Source organism: Pongo pygmaeus, chromosome 8 (genome assembly GCF_028885625.2).
Source record: "Pongo pygmaeus isolate AG05252 chromosome 8, NHGRI_mPonPyg2-v2.0_pri, whole genome shotgun sequence".
NCBI classification, from domain to species: Eukaryota; Metazoa; Chordata; class Mammalia; order Primates; family Hominidae; genus Pongo; species Pongo pygmaeus.
The window spans coordinates 111,937,347-111,960,059 of NC_072381.2; the positions used below are offsets into that span (position 1 = coordinate 111,937,347).

The window sequence follows — 22,713 nt, forward strand, 5'->3', positions numbered from 1 at the left end:
CGGGAAGGCTAGGGAGGGTTTTATGCCTGTACAAATGTTTCAGCCAAATATCAGCACCAAATGATGCCCAGGGAGAAATGCCACTTACGTAGGCAAGCCACAGGGCTGAAAAGATGGATCCAGTCTACCATGTTATTTCCTGCTAACTTTAAATCAAATATTTGGGACTCTTGGGGAATGACTCACCCATAGTATTTGGAATGTCAGAGCTGGAAGGGATCTTCTTCTTCCAAATTATATGCACGAGAGCACTAAAGCTCTTATATGTTAAAATGATTTGCTCAAGGTCACACAGCTGGCATAGCCAGAGGCGAACTCCTCTTTCCTGATTCCAGGTCCACAGCTGTTTTTACTCATCTGCTGTTTTTTACCACTCCCCATGTTTCAGTTCATTCCACGCAGGTTCGGTCCTTTGGTAACCACAAGGTTATGAACAAATTTGAATGGGTTTGTTCCCCATCAATAATTTCTAATTCTGAACTAATAATAATGAACACGTACTCATTCTAAAATAACCAGTTTGGACTAATTTTTAAATCAAAGTAATTTAATAAACAGACATTGTATAGTTAATTGAAATGCAGGTAGAATTCAGGTAGTACGTATATTCTGCCTTGTTAGTAAAAAACAGCCAAAAACCTCAAGCCCGTGGTGTTTACTATTTCTTATGCAATTAGCCTTTATGAAATCCTATACATGCAACATTTCTATATTTAGAATGAACACGAAGGGTTTAGGATTAAAAAAAAAATACCTGAGGCAAAGACTTTAGAGACATTATCTGTTTAATAAATATGATTGTAAAAGCAATAAACAAGAGCAATTATACATTACACTACATAGTATTTAACAAAAAATACATCAAAAAAGTCATTTTAAAATTAGAAGTAGTTCCAATACTATAAGAAAACTTTCTTTTTTTTTTTTTAAATTGGCTTCCTATAAAAATAAGTTGGCAAATGAGAGATTTCAATGCTCAGTTGGATTCCTGGAAAACACAGAACAGCTGCCAAGCACCCCATTACTCTCAAAGTTGCTGTTTGGAACTTCTGAAAAAAAAGCAAAGCAAACCTCTGCATTTTGGACAGTGACTCCAATTAAAAATAAGGCAAGGTAGAAAGTGTTGCTTGGGTGGTTCAGGGTAGAACATGCACAGTTTGCCTTCTGGGATTTTGGAAAACGTTGCAGTATCAGATTTTTAGCTTGCCCTGAATCTTACCTTCCACATACATCCCTCCCTACACACTCCTCTGAACTTAAGCCCACCAAACTCTTTGTGTGTTTGCACCTGCGATTAGCGAGTAGGTAGGCACTTAGGTCCCTCCCATTTGTAGGCTCTCATTACTGCCTTCTCTTTGAGATTCAGCTGGAATGGCCTAGTACAATGGTTCTCAAACTTTAGTATGTATCACAATCACTGGGAAGGCTTGTTAAAATAGATAGCTGGGCCCACTATCACTTAGCAACAGAGAACACCACTATTCATCCCCTAGAGTTCCTAATTCAGTAGGTATGGGGTACGGATCCAGAATCTGGATCTCTAACAGGCCCAAGTGATAGTGATACTGCTGATCCAGGTACCACACTTTGAGAACAACTGGCCAAGGTCATAAGAACAATGAGGTCCTCCTCTCTGAGCAGCACCTTGCCTCACTAATCTCCTACAGATGGGAGAGAGCTTTGAGGAGAGGCACATGAGGATCCTGGAGATGCTGAATCTCTAGCTGGCCATATTTGGTCACTTCCCAAAATGCCAGGCATCTCATGTCGACCTCTATTTTTAATTAGGATTTACAGCCCATTCTTCCCTATGTCTTTCCATTCATTTATTTCTTCAACAAATAGTTTTCATACTACTACTCTAGGCAAGGCACTGTGCTAGAATAAGAGTGTTATTCCTTTTTCATACTTTTCTAATTAAAATGAATTGAACTGCAACTCTGAGGACTCCCTGTGCTGGTTTGAGTGAGCCTCTTTTGATTTTCCAGCACTTTGTCTTCCAGATTAAATTTGGGAGGCTCCAACTGAAGAGGATCAATGAGGATGTTTCCTATGAGACAGGAAGCCTGGCAGGTTGGGAATCAATTGAGTTCTACAAATAGGTGACTGCCTCAGGCCTAGCCCATTTCCCAGATTCATATGGGGTATCCTCAACCATAAACATCTCTGCCTGATAAACTTCTGACAGCAGCTTTGCTATTCTTTCTGTGCCTGAACTACATGAAGTCATGGACATCAGGATCTTTAGGACACCCTCATTATCACCAGGAACTGTGTTATACCCTGTTGGCTTAGGGACATAGCAAAGAAGGAGGCTGAGCATACTAAGAGGTTTATCAGAACTTCTTTCTCCTATAGTTTATAGTGGGCTTTGCCCAGTCCATAATACTAAAGGGGCCTCTGCTGAACAGGCTTTTGTTTCCCTCTTTCTCTGAGCCTTCTTTCATGATTACCCTGGGGAAAAATGGGGTTTCTTCTTGCTTTGTGCCAATCTTTTTTGCCAATCAGTAACTTTTCTCCTTTATACAGACTTAAATCTTTCCTTTAATGATACTATGACACTCAGAGGTCAGAGAGCACACATGAAATCACTGGGATCATCCTAAATAATCAAACTCTCACCCTAATGTAAGACAAGACTCCCATTTATTCTCTCAGACTGTTTGACACTCTTAAACACAAAGTCCATTAACCTGTATCTCCTTCCAGTTAAAATCAGTTTTATTTCACAAACATTTCTATTCTATTGTGAGAGTGGAAATACCAGGTAACAGCAACCATCACAGGAGGAAATTGCCCTGCAAAATTGTCACACATTCAAAACATTTCTCACAAGAATCTTCTGGAATCAGATCGCACGAGATTTTCGTTAAGGTGTGAGAACACCACAATTCATCTCTATGCTTCCTTTTCCAAAGTACATGGCCAGGTTTGAATTGCTTTGCATATATCAACTCTTTCACATACAGTATATGTTTCCAGGTGGGAAAAGGCAGGGATATTTGAAAAAGGCAAGTTCTAGAGGAAAAGACAAAGATACATGAAACTGAACCCTGCTGTGCAGGACGCAGCAGGGTCCATGGGCACAGAAGCTGGCATGCTTGGGAATGTACAAAACTGACAAAGGGCTCAGAAACTTGCGAGTAGTGGAGGCAGGGGCGGCACAGGCCAGGCCAGTATTTAGGAAACGTCAGGGTTAATGTCCAGAATCTAGCAATATGTTTGGGAAGAAAAATTGAGAACAGTTGAAGGACAACTTACTTGGGGTTTGGAGGGAAGAGATTCAAAGATATCAACAGATCATGGTCACACATGGATGACAAACAAACGTGAAGACAGGACAATGGGTAACTAATGGGATTCCATTTCCTACTGCAGTTGGGGCAGGAGTAGGGAAAGCTGCAAGGGGAGGCAATCATGGTGGAAAGAGGTGAACAGGAAACCAAGGTCCGTTTCTGACATGCGCTGCCTCCCTGCCTCCCTTCCTTCCTTATTCTACCGGCACAAAGGGATCTTCAACTCGCATCTTTGTTCCTGTGGCCACAGAGAGTGCAGAAAGCAGCCTTGTGGCCACTGCTGACCAACAGAGCTACCAAAGCTAACTTAGAAGGGAAATGACAGTATGGAAAGTGGAACAGAGAAACAGCTCAGGGTTTCAAACTCCTGTGCATGTCTTTGTGTCTTATGAAAGGAGCTGGGGTAGCTAATCCACCCATCAGCCTTTAATGCTAAAATAGCTGATAAATCTAGAGCCAAGAATATTTCCAAAAATACATGCAGATTTCCTTGGCCTATATATGTTATGAATTTTCTACAAACACGACCGATCAGAAAAAAGAGAGAGAAGAAGAAAGAGGGAGAGGGGAGTGTTTTCCATTAAAATAGAGCACCTGTACACTGCCCCTCCAGACATGTTCTCAGAGTATCGTCCACATGCACAGGCTTAAAGCTAAAAACCCTTGTTGTCTGTGTCTGAAGAATTAAAAAGTCCCGATGCAGTGAGTGTTTGTTTGTTTGTTTGGATTTTGATTGTTTATATTTTATGTTTTGTTTTGTTTTTGTTTTGTTTTTTACTGGCGTCCTCCATTCAAACATTTACATAGGTAGGGATTTCTTTTGTGCTTTGATTCTCAGCAACTATGGAAATACTTCCTGGCAAAATAGGAAACAGAACAACAAAGGAAAGAAAAAAAACACAAAGTTAGTGGTCACGAAGGATGATGTACTTGACAAGAGCGAAATTCTTTCCTGATCAGCAGGTCGCCTGTAGCCTTTGGGGGTTTTCCTTAAATTGCATACTGTGCCCCAGCAGATCCCCGCTTTGGCGTTGAAGGCGGAGTGGCGTGTCTTGCTCTTTGCAATCGGAGAGATGAGTCACCAGGTTGAGTAGAAGGGGAGGGAGGGGAGGGTAAAGCTACTCTCCTAAGAGAAAACGTGTAACACTTACTCATTTAATGACACTGGAAAGGGAAAGGTGTCACAGACTTTGCAATGTGCTGCGATATCTTCCTGGAGAAGGAGGAATTACTACTTTAATAAAGCAAATAGAGGCTGTACTTCATACCCTACGGAAATGCGACTGAGAACCAAATGATCCCAAAAAATGTACTTAGAAGCTTTAGGAATGAGTAGACAGGGTGAATGCCTCTCTGGATTTGAAGACAGAAAAGACTTTTTTCTTTTTAGCCTCAAGCAATTACACATTTATTACCTTGCCTCTCCAAATAAAAGAAAGTGCACTGTGAAAATTGGACACCAGATGTGACTGCAGTTGTTATCATTATCTATGATAGGAGCCAGTTACTGCATTTACATTTCCCCTTAACACAGCCACAGACCTTTCCCATATTCATTTAAAGAGGGTTATGTTTCCATTTACATACTCATTGTTTTCCAAGTAAGATTAAAAATTGTATGTAAAGGCCTTCTAGGTGGTTTGGCATTATCACATTAGAGTGGAGCATGAATGGTTATATAATAATTTATTCACTGTTGTCAGCAATGCAGGATCTAGATGTAAACATAAAAGGCTTCAACTCCTAATGCCAACAGACAGGAGGAACCAAACAGAGAAATGGATCAGCAATAGTGGCTTCATAGGTTTGTCTAGCTTCCTGGAAAATTTCTGCTGCAATAAATAGCAGAATTTAGCAAGTGAACGTTAGATTCTCTATACCTCGTTGTTGGATTCCCGTGCCTACTTCACAGGCAGAGAGAGCGCCATTGAAATATGAGAAAGTCCATTTTACAACTTCTGGTAAGGGACAGTCAAAAAAGAGGAAGAAATTTGCTAATCTGCTCTGTAATAGTCTCACCCACCAGTGGTCTCTCTCAGGATGCTCCACTGCCTGGATGTCTGCAAACATTATGCCTCTTTTCCTCAATCTTAGGTTCCAGATCTCCTGAGGGAAAATTCCTAGACTACCAATAGATGTAAAAAAAAAAAATTCCCTGGATGATCAGGCTGGCCACTCTCATTATGTCACTCCTCTACTGGTGTTCCAGAGCAGTTTGCCCTCCTTAGAGCTGTATCCAGTTGAGGCTACCATGTTTCATTCTAGTCAATACATACCGTGTCCTGCAAACTCTGCCCAGCCCTCTGGTTCACCAGCCTTACCCTCTGAGGCCTCTCCTTCTTATATACTATTAAAGCAAATGCTTTGCTCTTTGCCCATAAACATATAACATTTTAACATTTTAAGCCCAATATTTTAGGGAGGGTTTTGCAAAAGGAGGAATAAACTAATGAGAGAAAAAAACTAGATAGAAGCAAGAGGTTTGTTTGTTTTTCCCCCATCCCAATGAGAGGAAGCAGGGAAAAAGCCATCTTAGCTGTTTCTCTCAGGGGTGTTAGAGCAAAAGAAAGTGGTTATGTCAAGCCAGAAAGGGGTTAGAGAGAGAGTCAGCCATTGCCTACTCAGCTGAACAGCTGATGGCTACTGGGAATCATTTACCTATGAGCTGGGATTCCACCTTCTCATCTATAAGCTGGCCAGGCCTCCTTAGTTCAGTCTGAGGGACATTGGGCCTGCTTTCAGAGTGACTGACTGGACTGATCATCTCTTGTTCTTTCTCATTCTGCATCTGGGCATAAACATTAATCCCCGGGATCTTCCTAAAATATTAATAGAAACCATCACTGCTATGCACATCACTGTAACACATGCTTCTGAACCTGTCAGGGAGAAGGAAGAGGTCAGGGGTGGGGGGAGGTGGATGGAGGGACACGCACCTTTTAAACTTGTAGATGACGAACACTGCCAGCCCCACAAACACCACTGAGAGCAGCATCAGCATGGCAGATCCACTGTGGGTAGGAGTGAGGTCCACCAGGGGGGCTTGAGGGGGAAACAGAGCAAAGAAAAATGAGCAGATACCTGGGCAGGTGAGACTCTATGAGAGGCTCAAATGTTTCACACACAAGCATGGTAAGTCCCAGAAAACCGTGTGGGGTATACATACAAGATGCATGTCACATGGCTGACATGGGATGCATCTGAGTCCACCCCTACTCCCACCCCAAATGTTCCTGCTCTGCGGCAGAGCAATGAAAAGCACAGACCCCAGGGCCAGGCTGTCTGGATTCAAGTCCCACTCTAACTAGCTATGTGGTCTTGGGCAAGTTGCTTCACCTTAATGTACCTTATGTGGTAAAATCAAAATAATGGTATATACTTCATTGGGTTCTTATGAGGATTAAGTGAGCTAATGTATGTTACGCATTGAGAAAAGTGCCAGGCACATAGTAAGTCACGTAACTATTAGATTTCATTTCTACTGCTGCTAGTATTATTATTATTAATCAATATTTATAATATAATAATTATATTTTATTATACTCTGAGTGTAAGATTTTTCCACAAAGCAAAACAGATTGCCAATAAAACCACCAGAAGGAATATATTTGTGAATTCAACTACCCCGTCACCCCTACTCCAGTAGTTGTCATGTGAGAAAAATAATTGGAAAGTTGTCATACGTGACAGAAAGGACAGCAAAGTGATGGAACATGCTTGTATTTTTGTACACAGGAAACTGATGGCCAAGTGAATATTTCACAAGGGCAGCCGCTGAGATGCTGAAGGAGGGATATGCCACCTGGCTGTCTCCACAATTTCCCAAAAGCTCTGACAGCCCTCACCAAAATGCTCCAGCCTCTCAAACACAGTGAGTTTTTCTCTCAGACAAAACAGAAGCCTCTGCCTCCATCAAAGAGTCTCCCTCCCTGAGTTTCCCCTTAAGGTGCAGTCTGGAAAACACTTCTCTCCACCTCTACACCTTCCCCCATCTCACAGTCAAACCTGTTGTACCTGTAGACTTTGCAATTAATCTCTACCCTCTTAAAAGCTGACATTTTGCAAATGTAGTACAGCTCACGCATAAACGACAAGCCACACGTACTCCAGGGAAGCCTTGGTGCTGACCTTTACCTTCCATCAACTTAAGCAAAGCCTGATACCCAGAAATACAGGTGACCTTTAATCACCATTTTCTGTGGTTTTCTCTGGTGTGAGCTGAGAGGGCAACCTTCTAGTCACCCAGGTAAAAAAGTTCAAGAATAAATGACTATAATACTGATGGTCTCAGACAAGACTTTCAGTTGCTTCTGCTCTGTCTGGTTTTTTCAGGATTACATCTTGGCCACTCTGTATTGATACTGGAAAGCATATTCCATCTAACCACATAGTTTTGGTGAAAAATGAAAGCCACCCCTTCCTTCTCAGAAAATAGTAATTTCAGGAGAGTTGGCTTTCAGGAGGCCACACACACACACACACACACACACACACACACACTGAATATAAGGAACGCCCCCACTATTTTCTCTCCCCTGTAAGTCAAACATCACCTCAGTTTTGAAATGGGAATATGTGAAATGGGAATATGTGAGTTTGTGTGTAAAAGATGGGTGGGGTCCCACTGCTGTGGAACACTCAAGGCAAATTTTCTTTTGATTCAAAATTAGAAAACAAAGCTCTCCATGCCATTAGCAGAGAGGTCCAGAAATTCTTCAGAACTCACCCTGCAACTGGTAGGATGTCATCAGGGGAAGAGAACACCTTCCATTTGTCATAGACATTATCACAATTGATTTTCACAAATGGAAGGCAGCGACTATGATCCCCATTAAACAGCTAACAATGAAGTTCTCACTGGTTAGTGTTGTTTTAAAAGGACTTAGTACTTACTAGTAAATGGAAGAACCAAGACTTGAACCCGAATCATCATACACATACACACACACAAACACACATACACACTTTCTATATACTCAATCCTGGGCTAATTTCAGTAAAAGACATATTTCTGAGGATAGGGATTAGGACTAAGACTATAGCACAAGAAGCAAATTAACAAGTGGCACAAGTTAAAATACTAAGTTTTAAAAGGAGCAGTAGGAATAATAAATCATGTACTCTTAAGTTTGGAAGACAGGTATATGTATACATATATGCATACGTGTGTATATATGTATGGATATGTATGTGTGCATGCAAACACACATACACAGAATACAGAAATGAAACCTCATGTACCTACCACTCAGCTTCAACAACCATCAACCGACAGCCAATCTTATTTTATCCAACCCCACAACCTCCAACCACCGGATAATTTTGAAATAAATCTTGGAAAACCTATAATTTAACCATCTATAACTCTAAAAGATAAGATCTCTCTCTCTCTCTCATCATTATCACAATACGATCATCACATCAAGGAAATTATATTAGGAAGATGTTTTCAAGGCAAACTTCTAATGCAAACCCTTAATTTGTCAGGGAACGATGGAGTCTCAGAAGGGGCCACAGATGATTGGGATGGTTAGAGGTTGAAATAAAGTTAAACTTTTCACTCCTAACTAAATGCTCTTTCAGCATAACCAGAATACCTGTGATATGAAGCAACTAAGAATACTGAGCTTGCTTGAAAATGTTGGCATTTGAAATAAATGGAAAACTAAGAGAGAAAATTACTTTGTCCAAGCTGTCAGCAACACAGAAAGCAAAGTCGCATATGCATGCATGCACACACACAAACACATACACATACACACACACACACACACACACGAACTTTTTCCCTTCTCTTTCCTTCCTCCTATCTCTCCCCATCCCCAGGTTGTCTTTCAATTCTAAATCATTTACACTAAATCATCATCCTTCAACAAGCAGCATTAACACTGTGAAGTAATTAGCATATTATTCTGGGCAAATGAACTTCTGTATCCCAGTTCTAAAATGTGTGTTATCCATTCACCCTCCCCATCTCTGCATCAGTCAGTCACTTCTCAGAGGCAGGAAGCAGGAAGCAGGAAGCAGGAAGCAGCCAGCAGCAGTGGCCAGAGACTGACTACCACTGCCCTCTGTGTTCCGTGGGTGGCGTCTGCTTGCTGATCGGTGCCTGAGTATAAACGGACCTATTATTGCTCCATAGAACAGCAGCTGCATTTCTTAGTTTGCCCAGCACTTAGGTGCATTTGTGTGTGTTTTGCTGAGGAATGGAAACTTGTGATAAATGGGCTTTAGCTTGTTGTGTGGAATTACCATACATTAATCCCTTTCCAGTTGCAGCTTAAACAAGGTAGACGTGTAGGGGAAAGTGCTGAGCAGCTTTTTGCCATTATTCCTGCACAAAATAAAACATGGATACGAGCAGTACTCCAAGTGACTCAACATTTTTAAGCCTGCGTACTTGCACATATCATTTCTAAAATCCTTTGAGGAATGTGGAAATGCATTGAATTTTTATATTTTATTCATGAGGACCTGGGATGATAATAATGGGAACACTTACAATAATAACAACAATTTTCTTGTGAAAAGTGATTGCCACGTAGTAAGTGCTAAATAAATGATTATAGTTGTATGTATGAGAACAAATTCAAAATTCCACATTTGGGGTTAAGTAATGATGTGAGCCTTTTCAGAATCAAACCTGGCTCTGTCACTTACAGACTAAGTGACTTAAATTAAATCTCAGTTTCCTCATCTGCAAAATGGAGATGAAACTAGTGTTTAGTTTAGAAATTTGTGAGATTAAAATGAGATGGAATTTATAAAGTACTGTCATAGTATTTGGGACCGACTACATGCCCAATATTTCTAACATTGTCATATTATTGCTATCATATTTCTGAAAGTGTATTCTTCTACAGAAAAAAAATCCTGAAAAATTATGACAGTTCCCTGGTGAGATAATTTGGGGCGATGATACACACAGCATTCCTCATATGGAGATTCACAATGTACATCAGTATATTAAAGGGTCACAGCAGCCCTTGCAGAAAAGAACACATTTAACTTTACCATAGTCTTTCATAAACTCATTTGACCACAGACCCTTTGCAGAACTAGGTTCCACATAACACTCTAGGAAATGCCTCTCTCCAGGCACTGCTTTCCCTGTTGCTGCAGTTTTTTCATTTTGTTTTGTTTTGTTTTTAGATGAAGTCTTGCTTTGTCACCCAGACTGGAGTACAGTGACACGATCTCGATTCACTGCAACCTTCTCCTGTGTTCAGTCAATTCTCCTGCCTCAGCCTCTCGAGTAGCTGAGATTACAGGCACCTGCCACCACGCATGGCTAATTTTTTTTTTTTGTACTTTTAGTAGAGATGGGTTTTCACCATGTTGGCCAGGCTGGTCTCGAACCCTAACCTTGAGCGATCCACCCACCTTGGCCTCCCAAAGTGCTGGGATTACAGGTGTGAGCCATCGCACCCGGCCCCTCTTGCTGCAGTTTTGCCCTTTGCTCGGTTTATTTCCAAGTTTTAAGGTCAATAACATGGTAGCATCACCCAGTGAAGCCATGCAGAACAATCTTATTGTTGTCCAGTGTTCACTTTCATTCTATCAAAAGGACATTCCTGGAGAACTGCTACTTGCACTATGACCCCGAAACTTTCAACTCTAATTCTAATCCAAGAGTTAGTGTTGTCAGGATGCTGTAGAAGTAATTTACCATACCTTGATTTTCTTTTTTCCTCTCCTGACCCCAAAGTAGACTCAATTCAGGCTTGAGTTACATGCCTTGAATATCACAAAATCCATGTGGTCTGAAATATTTTTTCAGAAATTACAGTGATATGGGAATAGCACAGAGAAAGTTTATCCAGAATGCAGAATGGGCAGAAAGGCTTCCATTTACAGAACACTCTCAGTTGTCCAATGGGCCTTCCCTCCATTTAGAAACAAATCCAATCATCAGAGTCTTAAAGTTTTGCTATGTTATTGGGAAAAAGCCACAAGACTGCAGACCAGACTAGGTGGGAATTTCCAGGGAAGTCTCTTGTTAAAGTAGCCAATTGGGAGGCCATTAGACTGAGGCAGCTCTGGCGTCCTGGGTTCTTATGTAAGCAAACCAAAACCCAAGTAAAGAGTAAACAGTCATATTCTAGGAAAACGAAACTTAAGCTTAATCAATTAGAAACCACTAACTAATATCTAATGAGAGACTTTCTACTAGAATGATCCAAAGAAGGCTATTCCTCTATTTTAACCAATCAAGTATTTTCTTTGCCTAGCTTTCACCTTCACCCCATAAAAGCCTCATGCCTTTTTGGGAGCCCTAAATCAACTGTGGTCTGGTGCTGATTAATGAATCATTGTTTGCCCAAATAAACTCTTTAACATTTTAATGTGTCTCAGTTTGTCCTTTAGTAGCTCTAATGACAAGTGAAGCATTGTTTCTGAATTTAAACTGAGGGTGAATCTTCAGTAATATCCAGTGACAGGGAGTTGAGGTCACTTAGCCAAGTAATGACAAACATCAGTAACTCCAAGACCAAGCATCATCATAATAGACAAGAAGAGAAGAATGACTTATGGTTTTCTAAGGTTGGAAGGTGATGATTCCTGGCTATTATGTGAAATATTCCTCAAAGTGTAGTTTACGGACTACTTGAATCAGAATTACTTGGAGCACTTGTGAAAATATTGTTAGCTAGGCTTCACTTGAAAAAAATATGTATAGTCCAAAAAAAATTAGCCAGGCATGGTGGCAGATGCCTGTAGTCCCAGCTACTCGGGAGGTTGAGGCAGGAGAATGGCATGAACCTGGGAGGCAGAACTTGCAGTGAGCCGAGATCGTGCCACTGTACTCCAGCCTGGGCGACACAGCAAAACTCTGCCTCAACTCTGCCTCAAAAAACAAAACAAAACAAAACAAAACAGTGGATAGTCTTTAAGAGTAGGTCTCCAAAATCCATATATGTGACAAGGTACACAGGTAATTATTATGTATAACAGTTTGAGAATACTGCATAGCAGGCCCCAGCTATTCTCACTCATAAAACTTCCAGTCCTGTCTTTAGGGCATGCCTGAGTTTTATATTCTCTGGATCACTAAAACAAAGCAAAAATATCCCCATACAGACACAAATGTGCCCCTTTGCTGTTGATAGTAGCTCAATCTGGTGATGGCTCCAGAAGGGTTTTTTAAACTACCTAAAAGCATCTCAAGTCTCCCCTAAGTGAGCAGTCAGCCTCCTGTAGATATGGATTACATTGCTGGCTCAATCCTCTACCCTTCTCTGTGTCTAAACTTTGTGCAATGAGTTTGAAGCTTGTCTCACCTAAAAGGCAAGAGGTAAAATCTGTTTCCTCATGCCTTGAATCTGAGCTATCGTTATAATCTGCATCTGGCAATGGAACGCAATGGAAGCAATGGTGTGCTAATTGGGAATTTCACGGTCTTGCATACCTCTGCTTTTTCTCTTGAAATCCTACCACTGCCATGTGAGCAAGACCAGAACAGTCAAAGGATGAAAGGCCATGTAGAGGCCGGGTTAATTATTCCAACCAAAGCATGCCAGAGCAGCCTGCAGGCAGCTGACCCATAACATGTGAGACAGACCAGCCAAGATCAGCAGAGCTCCCTAACCAACAACCCATAGCTGATTGCAGACAGACTAGTGAACGTAGATAAGACTAGACCCATAAGCAATAATAAATGCTTACTATTGAGCCACTGAACTTCTAGGTGGTTTGTTACATAGCAATAGCTTATTTACTTTCCTCAAAAGTCTCTTTCAACTGGTTAAACATTCTATTACCAATTATTACCTTTGAGCTCCACATTAGCCAATTTTTGGTATAGTCTTCTATCCCCACTCTCAGGGTGGCAGGGTAAACGTTAAGAAGACCATATATATTATTTTCAAAGATAAGACACTTTAAGAATGAAAGGGGGTGCTACTAAAGCTTACGCTGATATAGCATAGATAACCCAGGACAGTCCTGATCACTCTAGGTATAAGAAACTTGGTGTCTAAAGGGTAGCTTGCCCTATGTTCTGGCATCTTGTCTGTATTTTATATGTGTTATCCTTCCCCTTTCCTTTACTTTTTTTTTTTCTTTTTGTTAATTTCTCTTGACTATGTGCCTTGCCTTCCCCTGGGAAACTGCATTTCTGATGCATGTTTGTGCCCCTGTTTCTGTTCATCTGACTGTTCCTTGCTGACCATTCTCTGACCAAGAGTTTCCAGACATATCCTCTAGCCTGGCTAACTCAGTCTAGTTACCCTGTAATCATTTCAGCCCCTTTTATGGTCCCCCGTAATCTCATAAAAAAAGAAGTGGCGAAGAAAGAATTTATTAGAAGCTAGGCCAGGCACGGTGGCTCATGTCTGCAATCTCAATGCTTTGGGAGGCTGAAGTGGGTGAATCTCCTGAGGCCAAGAGTTTGAGATCAGCCTGGGCAACATAGCAACACCCTGTCTCTACAGAAAATAAAAATATTAATTGGAAGTGGTGGTGCGTGCCTGTAGTCCTAGCTACTCGAGAGGCTGAGGCAGACAGATCGCTTGAGCCCAGGAGTTCAAGGCTGTAGTGAGCTATGATGTGCCACTGCCCTCCAGACTGGATAACAGAACTAGATCCTATGTCTAAACGAAGCCAACGAGCAACCTCATTGCTGCACGCTGGTAGGTAGATGAAAATATCACATTTAATCATATTGCAGGGAGGGATAATATTTAGATATATATCTACATGATAAATCCATTATTGTTTATAACACCATAATGATTAAATAACTATGAAAAGCCGCTGGGTCTATGTATCCGTGCAACTACCTAATTACTTGAAGATAAAAAATATATTTATTTTGGGGAAAAATAAAAGGAAGAAAAATTAAAGGAAGAAAACGTATCGGTACCACGGCTTTACTTAAAAAAGACTTGTAAATGATTACTATGTAGATAATATGGTGGCCGGAAACTAAAGAGACAGATAAACTTACTGGCTGTGGAAGAATTTCACCAGTACTAATTTCATCCCTAAATGGAAAATGTTATTGCAACAATTTACTTCACTTTACAGTTCAGAGTTCCACAACTCCTATTTGGCATCTGCATCCATAATGTTGTCGCTGAGATTATATTGTAGTTTCTAAAATTTCTTGACGAACGGTAATTCTCCCTTCAAGTGGAAAGTCTTTTTCTCAATGTGAAACTGTAGTGCAGAATTCATGATGTATCACAACCTAGGGTGAAATTTGAAGTTTCTTATTCCCTCCTAAATTTACTCATAACACATCCAGTGGTAGCAACTGAAGCCTGGAAATATTAATTCTCTAATATCTCTGTGATAACATCTTTTTATTACACCTGCAAAAGAAATTAAACCAGTCAGCAGCAGCCATAGAGGCCAAGATAACACAAGATAACAGTTTTATTAAAAAACCCACACATACCCTTGACAAAGGACAGTTTTCCTGAACTGAGCAGTTTAAATAAGGCAACTGACAGACAGGAGGGGGTGGAAGCAATGTTCCTGTGTATTTTTTTTTTTTTTTGGTCATGTTTTTTATTTAACCTGAGGTTTGAGGCTCTTCCTTTGATAAATATTAACCCTTTACCATTTTTATAATGTGCGTTTATCCAGAACTCCAGATGAAGAGTGACCAAACTGGAAAGCCCAGTGTAGGGCAACCTCTGAATTCTGAAATATGTACAGAAATATAGTGAAATGTAGCTGTATCATTTTATGCTCACACTGGCACATGAACAGCATCTAGATAATATTATTTGTTTAACTCTCATAAAACTCACGGCTGTTCAATTACATCTGCCACTAAGATTCCAGTTCACACTTTAATCATGTTTCAACTGCTTCATGGCCACAGCTCTTGGCTGGCCTTTGTCATTCATCTAGATTATGGGTTTAATATGCCCCAGATTCAGGGGCATGTTTCATTTTCTCCCCCTTACTCATTGTCATTTGCCCATTCTGCCAATTAGGTTAGCTCCAAATAGTCCAAGAAATTAGATTTTAATGTTTATTACTGATTTCCTCCTGTACTTAATATCACAGGCTCTTCTTATTTAATTCATGCTTCTGTTTTAGTGGGTGCCTTGAGTTGTAAATCAGATTTATTACTGGAGATAGTCGTTCACCTTTCCTTGTTATGCAGATGGATTTCTGTCTGTGAAAGGCTGTTGAACAGTGGTTGTGGAGACTAGTGAAGAGGCCACCATCATAAGCATCATTAGCGGAAACTTGCTAAAAATGAAGATTCCTGGGGCTGGGCGCGGCGGCTTATGGCTGTAATCCCAGCACTTTGGGAGGCCAAGGTGGGCAGATCACGAGGTCAGGGGATCGAGACCATCCTGGCTAACACGGTGAAACCCCATCTCTACTAAAAATACAAAAAATTAGACGGGCGTGGTGGCGGGTGCCTGTGGTTCCAGCTACTCGGGAGGCTGAGGCAGGAGAATGGCATGAACCAAGGAGGAGGAGCTTGCAGTGAGCCGAGATCGCGCCTGGGCGACAGAGCAAGACTCCATCTCAAAAAAAAAAAAAAAAAAAAGAAGATTCCTATTCCTGGCTCCTTGGGATTCTTCACTGTGTGTGGTGAGGCTTAGAAAATCTCTATTTTTATAAAACTTCCTAAGTTAATTGCAATGTAAAGTCACGTTTGAGAACAGCTGCTATTTATAGCAGATATCTCCCACCCTGAGTTGGAAAGAGTTTTCTAAGTATGGGGCAGGGTTTCATGTATCTCATATGCTTTGAGGGAACTAGTCAGCTCCAGCTCTTTTAGTTCTTTGAGCAGAAGTCCCACCATCCAAATTGCAGTTCATTTGCCTGGTACCTAACTTACAAAGGGCAAATAATCCCTAAAGGGTTGTTATTTGCTATTTAGGAGGTATGCATCTAGTTAGGCTTTTGCCTTCTCAAATAAAAGGTCAGTGTTGTCCCTTGCTTGCCCTCTTTTTACTTTCTATTCTCATGGAAACCTTACCTATTCTGTCTTAGAAGAGTCAACAGGTTTTCAGGTCATTTCCCACTCCCTCCTTCTCCCCACCAAATATAAGGACTAAATTTACTCATGACCAAGGGTTCTCATGAGAACAAAGATACAGGGTTTGATAGAGCTTGAAAGATTTAAACTGGCAATTAAGGCTTTAACTTATCACCTGTCAGCAGATTCCCCTCACCTGATTATCTGCTATGAGATGGTAAATTGAAGCTCATAGTTGAATGTATATTCTGGTCCTGGTCTTCTCACCTGAGTTTCCACTCCCTGTTTCCAGCTTCCTGATGGGGTTTTTCACTTATATGTTTGATGACATCCAACCCAACATAAACCACCAAATTTATCATCTTTGACAACCAAAAAAAAAAAAAAAAAAAAAACACAAGCTCCACCTCCTAGGTCTCTATCTCAACTAAATAAATTACCATATCTTGCCACTTGAGTTGTAAACTTGTGTGTAAATACTTTGTTAAAAATAGAAATGATAATGGAGTTTTGCCCAAACCTATTATTAAAGAAAAAAAAAAAACACCAAAATCCTTCTAGCAGCCTTTTTTTTTTCATTTTCCAAATTCATTATACCTTATCATCTCAAATTTGCATTAATAAAATTTCTTCATTAGCGCACAATGGATGATGGACAACAAAGTTTATAATATACTAGCATATTATTTTTCCTGAATTTTATCCCTCTCCCTTTGCTCATAATTTTACCCTCAGTAAATATGCTAATTATGAATATTTGAGGGTACATATCTAGAAGCCCCAATCCATGTCAGACATAATTTTATACATAAACCATATAATTCCACCTTTCTGTGCCTTTGTGCAACCTGGCCTCTCAACCTGCAATACTTATTTGCTCTTTTTTTGGTGAATTCCTATTCAACCTTAAAGACTCAGCTTTATTGAATCTTCTGCATAGAACATTTTTTCATTCTCCTCATTTAGAATTTAGTAAAGTTTCATGCAACTGGTATTTGTGCCTCAGGTCTAGCCAGCTCAGTGTGAGTGAGGGCCCTCACTCATCTCATATGCCCTGATAAACTATAGGTTTAAAGGAATAATTTCAAAGTAAGGCATAGAGTCATGTGAAGAATAAGATGATAAATCTAAAAATGGATCCTGCCCTTGAGTAAATTTCAAGTTACTAGGGGCAATGAGAAAACTATTGGCATTTTAGGGATTTTTTTTTAACGGCTCAGGTTTGTTCTTCCACAAGTAACTATATGGATCAAATAGTTCGCATTAGATTCAGAGCCTTCCAGATTCTTGCTAGAAAAACTCTCCCTAAAATGACATCATAGCCGTTTTATGTTTTTGTTTTTGTTTTGAGACGGAGTCTTGCTCTGTTGCCCAGGCTGGAGTGCAGTGGCACGATCTCAGCTCACTGCAACCTCTGCCTCCTGGGTTCAAGTGATTCTTGTGCCTCAGCCTCCCGAGTAGCTGGGGCTACAGGTGCATGCCACCGCGCCTGGCTAATTTTTGTACTTTTGATAGAGATGGGATTTCACCGTGTTGGTCAGGCTGGTCTTGAACTCCTGACCTCAGGTGATCCACCCACCTCATGCTCCCAAAATGCTGGTATTACAGGCATGAGCCAGTGCACCCAGCCCGTTATAGCTCTTAAGATATATGATACAGAAGTCCAGGGCAAATGCATACATGAGAGATGGGGAGGACAAGGGAGGCATTACAAAAGATGTGAAGGTTTTGCTGGTTTGTTAAGGTGAGGAGGCTGCAGTCCAAGGTGTGTGACCATGAGCTACGCCATGAAGTGAAGCTGCTGTGATACTGAAATCATGTCTTCCAGTGGCCAGAGCAATAAAATAAGGACCAGTGATTCAGTCTCTTTTGGTAACAGTCTCCTGCCAGTCATTCTCCCATTCTCTCTCGCATCTCTCATTCTGGGATGTAGAACTCCAGGAAGGATGGGCCCAGTTTTCCTTCAACTGCCCATTCCCCACAATGTGTATATAAACAATTACAATGCATATTTAAAGAATACTTGCCATAAGAAAAAAAAATACAAAGATTCCCTAGATGCTTATTGTATAAATGAATGCAAGTCTCCACTGACCAGTTATTTGATAAGAAGAAGCATGTCATGGGGACAGGTTCACAAATGAATAAACTGAATAAACTGGATATGAAGGTTAACTGCGGGAATGGGATTTTGAATATACCTCTGCAGGCTATAAATTATGCATATAATTATTCATGAAAACAATATTTGTTAAGCACCCGATACGTGCAAGTTATCTGCTAGGTAAAATGATGAAGATGATATAAAGATATATGAAGAAGCTAATATAAAGATATGATGAACCATATCCACAAGAAATTAAATAGGAGTGATTCAAAAGGTGATGGTCATGATGATCATCATCATCATCAGACAGATAGAGATCTAAAAATCCATGTGATTTCAGGCAAGGGGAAGATGTTGTCCAGGCAAATGTCTCTGGAAAGATGTCATGCAAATGTTGGCATTGAGCTGAGCCTTAAAGTACAGGTGGACAAGGAGAAATAGGTGAAGAAATGGGGAGAAATATTCCACTCTGGAATATCATGAGTAGAGGTACACTTTGGTCAAGACAGCAGTGCTTCCAGTCTAACACTAGCTTGACTGCATTCTATTCCCTTTTCCAACTCTTTGTATTGTTTTTGCAACTTCATAGCCTTTGTTTGCTAAACATGGATGCCAGCTGCCATCAGGTACTAAAAGTCAAAGGGAGCCACTCAGGCCATGACCCTCCCTCAACCTTCTGGATAACATGCTTTTCGTTCTCCCTTATTGTCATACGGTTCAAGTCTCTCCTTTCTGCAAAGAGAATTTCAGAAACATACCTGTCAGGAGTGGTTAGACCCTTAAGAAAAACTGCATGAAAACTAAGAAGCACAGGAATGGCTAGGAACAAAACAAGGACTACATTCAAAATTTAGCTCAGCTTAGATACCACAGTTAATGAATTCCCAAATGGAGCGTGTTGGTGGGTGGGGGGCAAACACAATCCAGTCTCTAATGACATTCAGGTATCTGCAAATGCTTTCCTTGTGTTCCCATAAAAGCAAACAGGGAAGTGAATTTGAAAACCAAAATAAGGCTAGTAAATTCTTGAAAAGAGACAGTTCTTTTTCCTTGGAGACAAACCAAATTATGCATTTGCTTCTCTCACCAACAACATACTCTGGCTCAAACATTTTTAAAAGAAGGCTGCTGAACATCTGCTAAGCAATTAATGGGATGCAGCAGCATGTTGTAAAGATCCCTGGGAAGGTATTAGCCATCCTGCTTATGAGACATGAAATGTTGCTAACAATGGTTCTTTCTTTTTTTTTTTTTTCATTTTACCCTGCCTACAGGGGGGATGACAGAAAGAGAAATAGAGTTGAGGTGGAAGTTCTGCATCTAATACTCCTCCCCACTGTTTCTCTTTTTTTTTTTTTTTTCAGGTTTCCTTCTCCTTCTCTTCCTAGCCATCCAAATATTAATGTGTTAATTTCAACCTAATAAAAGCAATTGTGGTGGTTCATGCCTGTAATCCCAGCACTTTGGGAGGCTGAGGCAGACAGATCACTTGAGCTGTCAGGAGTCCGAGATCAGCCTGGGCAACATGGTGAAACCCTGTCTCTACCAAAAACACAAAAAAACTTAGACCAGGCATGAATCTGGTCCCAGCTACTTGGGAGGCTGAGGGCTTCAGCCCAGGGGGCAGAGGCTCCAGTGATCCGAGATCACGCCACTTCACTCCAGCTTGGGTGACTGGGTGAGATCCCATCTCAAAAAAAAAAAAAAAAAAAAAGAAAAGAAAAAAGAAACAAAACTGTGGCAAGTGTCTCGGCCCACTGATACCCTACCAAAGTGCCAAGTTTTCCATGAGTGAAGGGGGAATTCCCTCCACTGATTTTTGTATATGTAGGGTCTACCACCCTATTCAAATATTTTTTTTTCTTTTTTTCTTTTAATCAGGTAGCTAAAGGTAACGTAGGAGCAATCACCAACAGGAAACAGATTCCCTCCCATATTTTACTTCCCTATCACAATTGTTGTTCCAGTTGACACGTTTGTCTTTTGCATATGAAAATCGAGCCCTGAGTGACTGTGCTCCTGTGGACACTGCCAGCTCTAATGCGTTATGACCAGCATAGCCAAACTCAGTGTAGCAAAAGTTTCTAAGACTCAGTTATTCCATCAGCCCATGACATTATCTTTGTTTACTTACCAAACTGGAGCTAATTATCCACATATAGATCTATATCTACTCCAGTTGCTGAGATAGCCATGACAGAAAACTTAACAATGCCAGTTGATCAGGCTTGGAATTATATAGCCGAAAGACCCTGCTATCAAAACTAACAGGAAAGATTTCTACAATGGTTGGAAGTCAAAGAATTTTCTCACTCTCTCCAAATTGGTCCAGGCTAAGATTGGGCTTTTATTTGGAAATGGATTTTTTTTTCTTTGGTGACTTTGTGTTACACATACCTATATTACAAGGGGTTCTTCTTTAAATCTCAGTGTGCATATCTGGGTCCCCAAAATATACCTCCCTTTTGCCAGTCCTTCTTCCCAGGAGTCTTAGTCCTGCTTCTGAAACTCCTAGTTACAGAAAAAACTACAAACATGAATGGGAAACATTTTTCAGTTCTTCCCAACTTTGCATTATTTTTTGCCATCTGGAGTTTTTACCAGTGGGATTAACATATCGTGGTTATCAGGAATTGACTTCCGTTCCCACATGGAGCTATAAATCCAAAGACCTTTGGATGCCTTTGCTGTATTCAGTTTCTCTGGCCAAGCCAACTGGCCAAAAAAGTCTCAGCTAATTACCCACTTTTTGATCTCAGTATTTCAGCTTGGTCCCAGCTCTAAACTATTTGTCATTGAAGAAAGTTTTCTTAAGCAACATTTAAAATAAGGTTTCCTTTTTTTTACATACCACTTCTCCCTAAAGTTAAATACAGTAACATATCAATCTTTTAAATTTTTTTTAAATTCACACATAACAATTATACATATTCAAGAGGTACATAGTGATGCTGTGATACATAAGCATAGTGATCAGATCAGGGTAATTAACATATCCATCATTCAATCATTTATCATTTCTTTGTGGTGGGAACATTCACTATCTTCCAAAATGATCTGAACCATCATTAGAGCATAATGCAATAATCAGTTAAATAAAAACCAGACACAGATGGAGGAGAAGTATGGAAGGAAGAAAAAGAGTGAAATGTGAGTGGCCTCCAGAATTGAAGAATAGGAGAAATAGGGTTAGTTCCAGGTCTAGCTTGACCTCCAATGCTCTCCTGCTCAACAGAGCAAGGTCTCTGGACTCAAAAAGGCACTGTTTTCTGATACACCAAACCTAAAGATAGTGTTCATTCAAAGGCTGCTTATGCTGTAAAAGCAAATTTTGCATCACGACGGATAGACAAGTTGGCCACATCCCTTCAAACCCATACTTCAGTATGGAATATCAGGCTTAGTTGTTTTTAATTTCTAAACTCAAAGGGAACAAGTAGTGGCTGATGAAGTTCAGTCTGCTACCTAAACAGGCTCGACGGTCTGATTAGATTAAATAAATCAGTGAATCTTTTTAAAACGATATTCAATGGTTACTTTCTACTCAGTTGACATTTGTCAGTGGCTTGGCTATTAGGATGACTACAACTCTTGTTTCTGGAATTTGATCATTCTCCCATACAACTAGTCACGTGTGACTCTGCCATGTGCTACCCCCATTCACCAAACACCAAAGCTCAACATTTTGGGTAGGAAAAGGCCAGTCAGGACCATCAAATGCCCTGAGATAAGTTGACAGCCTTTTCTTCAGAGAATTTTCATCAGCATATGATTCCGAAAGTGGCTTTTACCAGCAATAGTAGTTTATGAGGGCAGAGACTCTGTCCCCTATGCTGACAACATTGCTTGGCCCAGCGTAGGCAGGCACTCAGTAAATATCTGTTCAATGGATGTGTTAGGATGAAAAGATGCAGAATAGGAGATAAGCCCTACTCAATCCTCCTTGCTTCTTACAGTCATCTTTTTCAAGGAATGCTCTGAATCAGTCACACTTCTGTTCAAAGGTCTTGATGGCTTCCCAGACCTTTGATGGCTTACTCACTAAAGTAAGTACAAACGGCGCACCCTGGCATCCCCCCTCCACACTTCCATACTCCATGCTGAGGAACAGTGACTTTAAATACTGGGATTGAAAAAACAACAAGAACAATAAAATATTCTGAAATCCAATAAAGAAAAAAGATAAAATCCAAGAGGGTGAGAAGTCAGTGGTCAGCCTGCTTGGCCTTCTGCTAGACCTAGCAGAGCCTCGTGAAATCTCCAGGAAACCAGAGAATGGTGCTTGTAATAGCTATTTTTTGTCCTCATTTATTCAGCATCCCCAAAGCCCTTTAGGCTTTACTTCCTTGGTGCTTTGG

At 40.5% G+C, this 22,713-nt stretch overlaps 1 protein-coding gene across 5 annotated transcripts in view; it reads right to left on the reverse strand.

The window, feature by feature from the left end:
- Positions 1–526: 526 nt before the first annotated feature.
- The window catches only part of SORCS1 (sortilin related VPS10 domain containing receptor 1), a 589,960-nt gene continuing 567,773 nt past the window's right edge, over positions 527–22,713 (reverse strand). The window contains exons 25-27 of one of the 5 annotated variants that reach the window (XM_054503113.1): positions 6,233–6,338; positions 5,955–6,115; positions 527–4,422 (exon numbers count right to left, since the gene is read on the reverse strand). In XM_054503113.1, the coding sequence (XP_054359088.1) occupies positions 4,415–4,422; positions 5,955–6,115; positions 6,233–6,338 (275 nt within the window). In that variant the 3' untranslated portion in view covers positions 527–4,414. The other 4 variants (XM_054503112.2, XM_054503111.2, XM_054503115.1 and 1 more) reach the window with 4 other exon arrangements.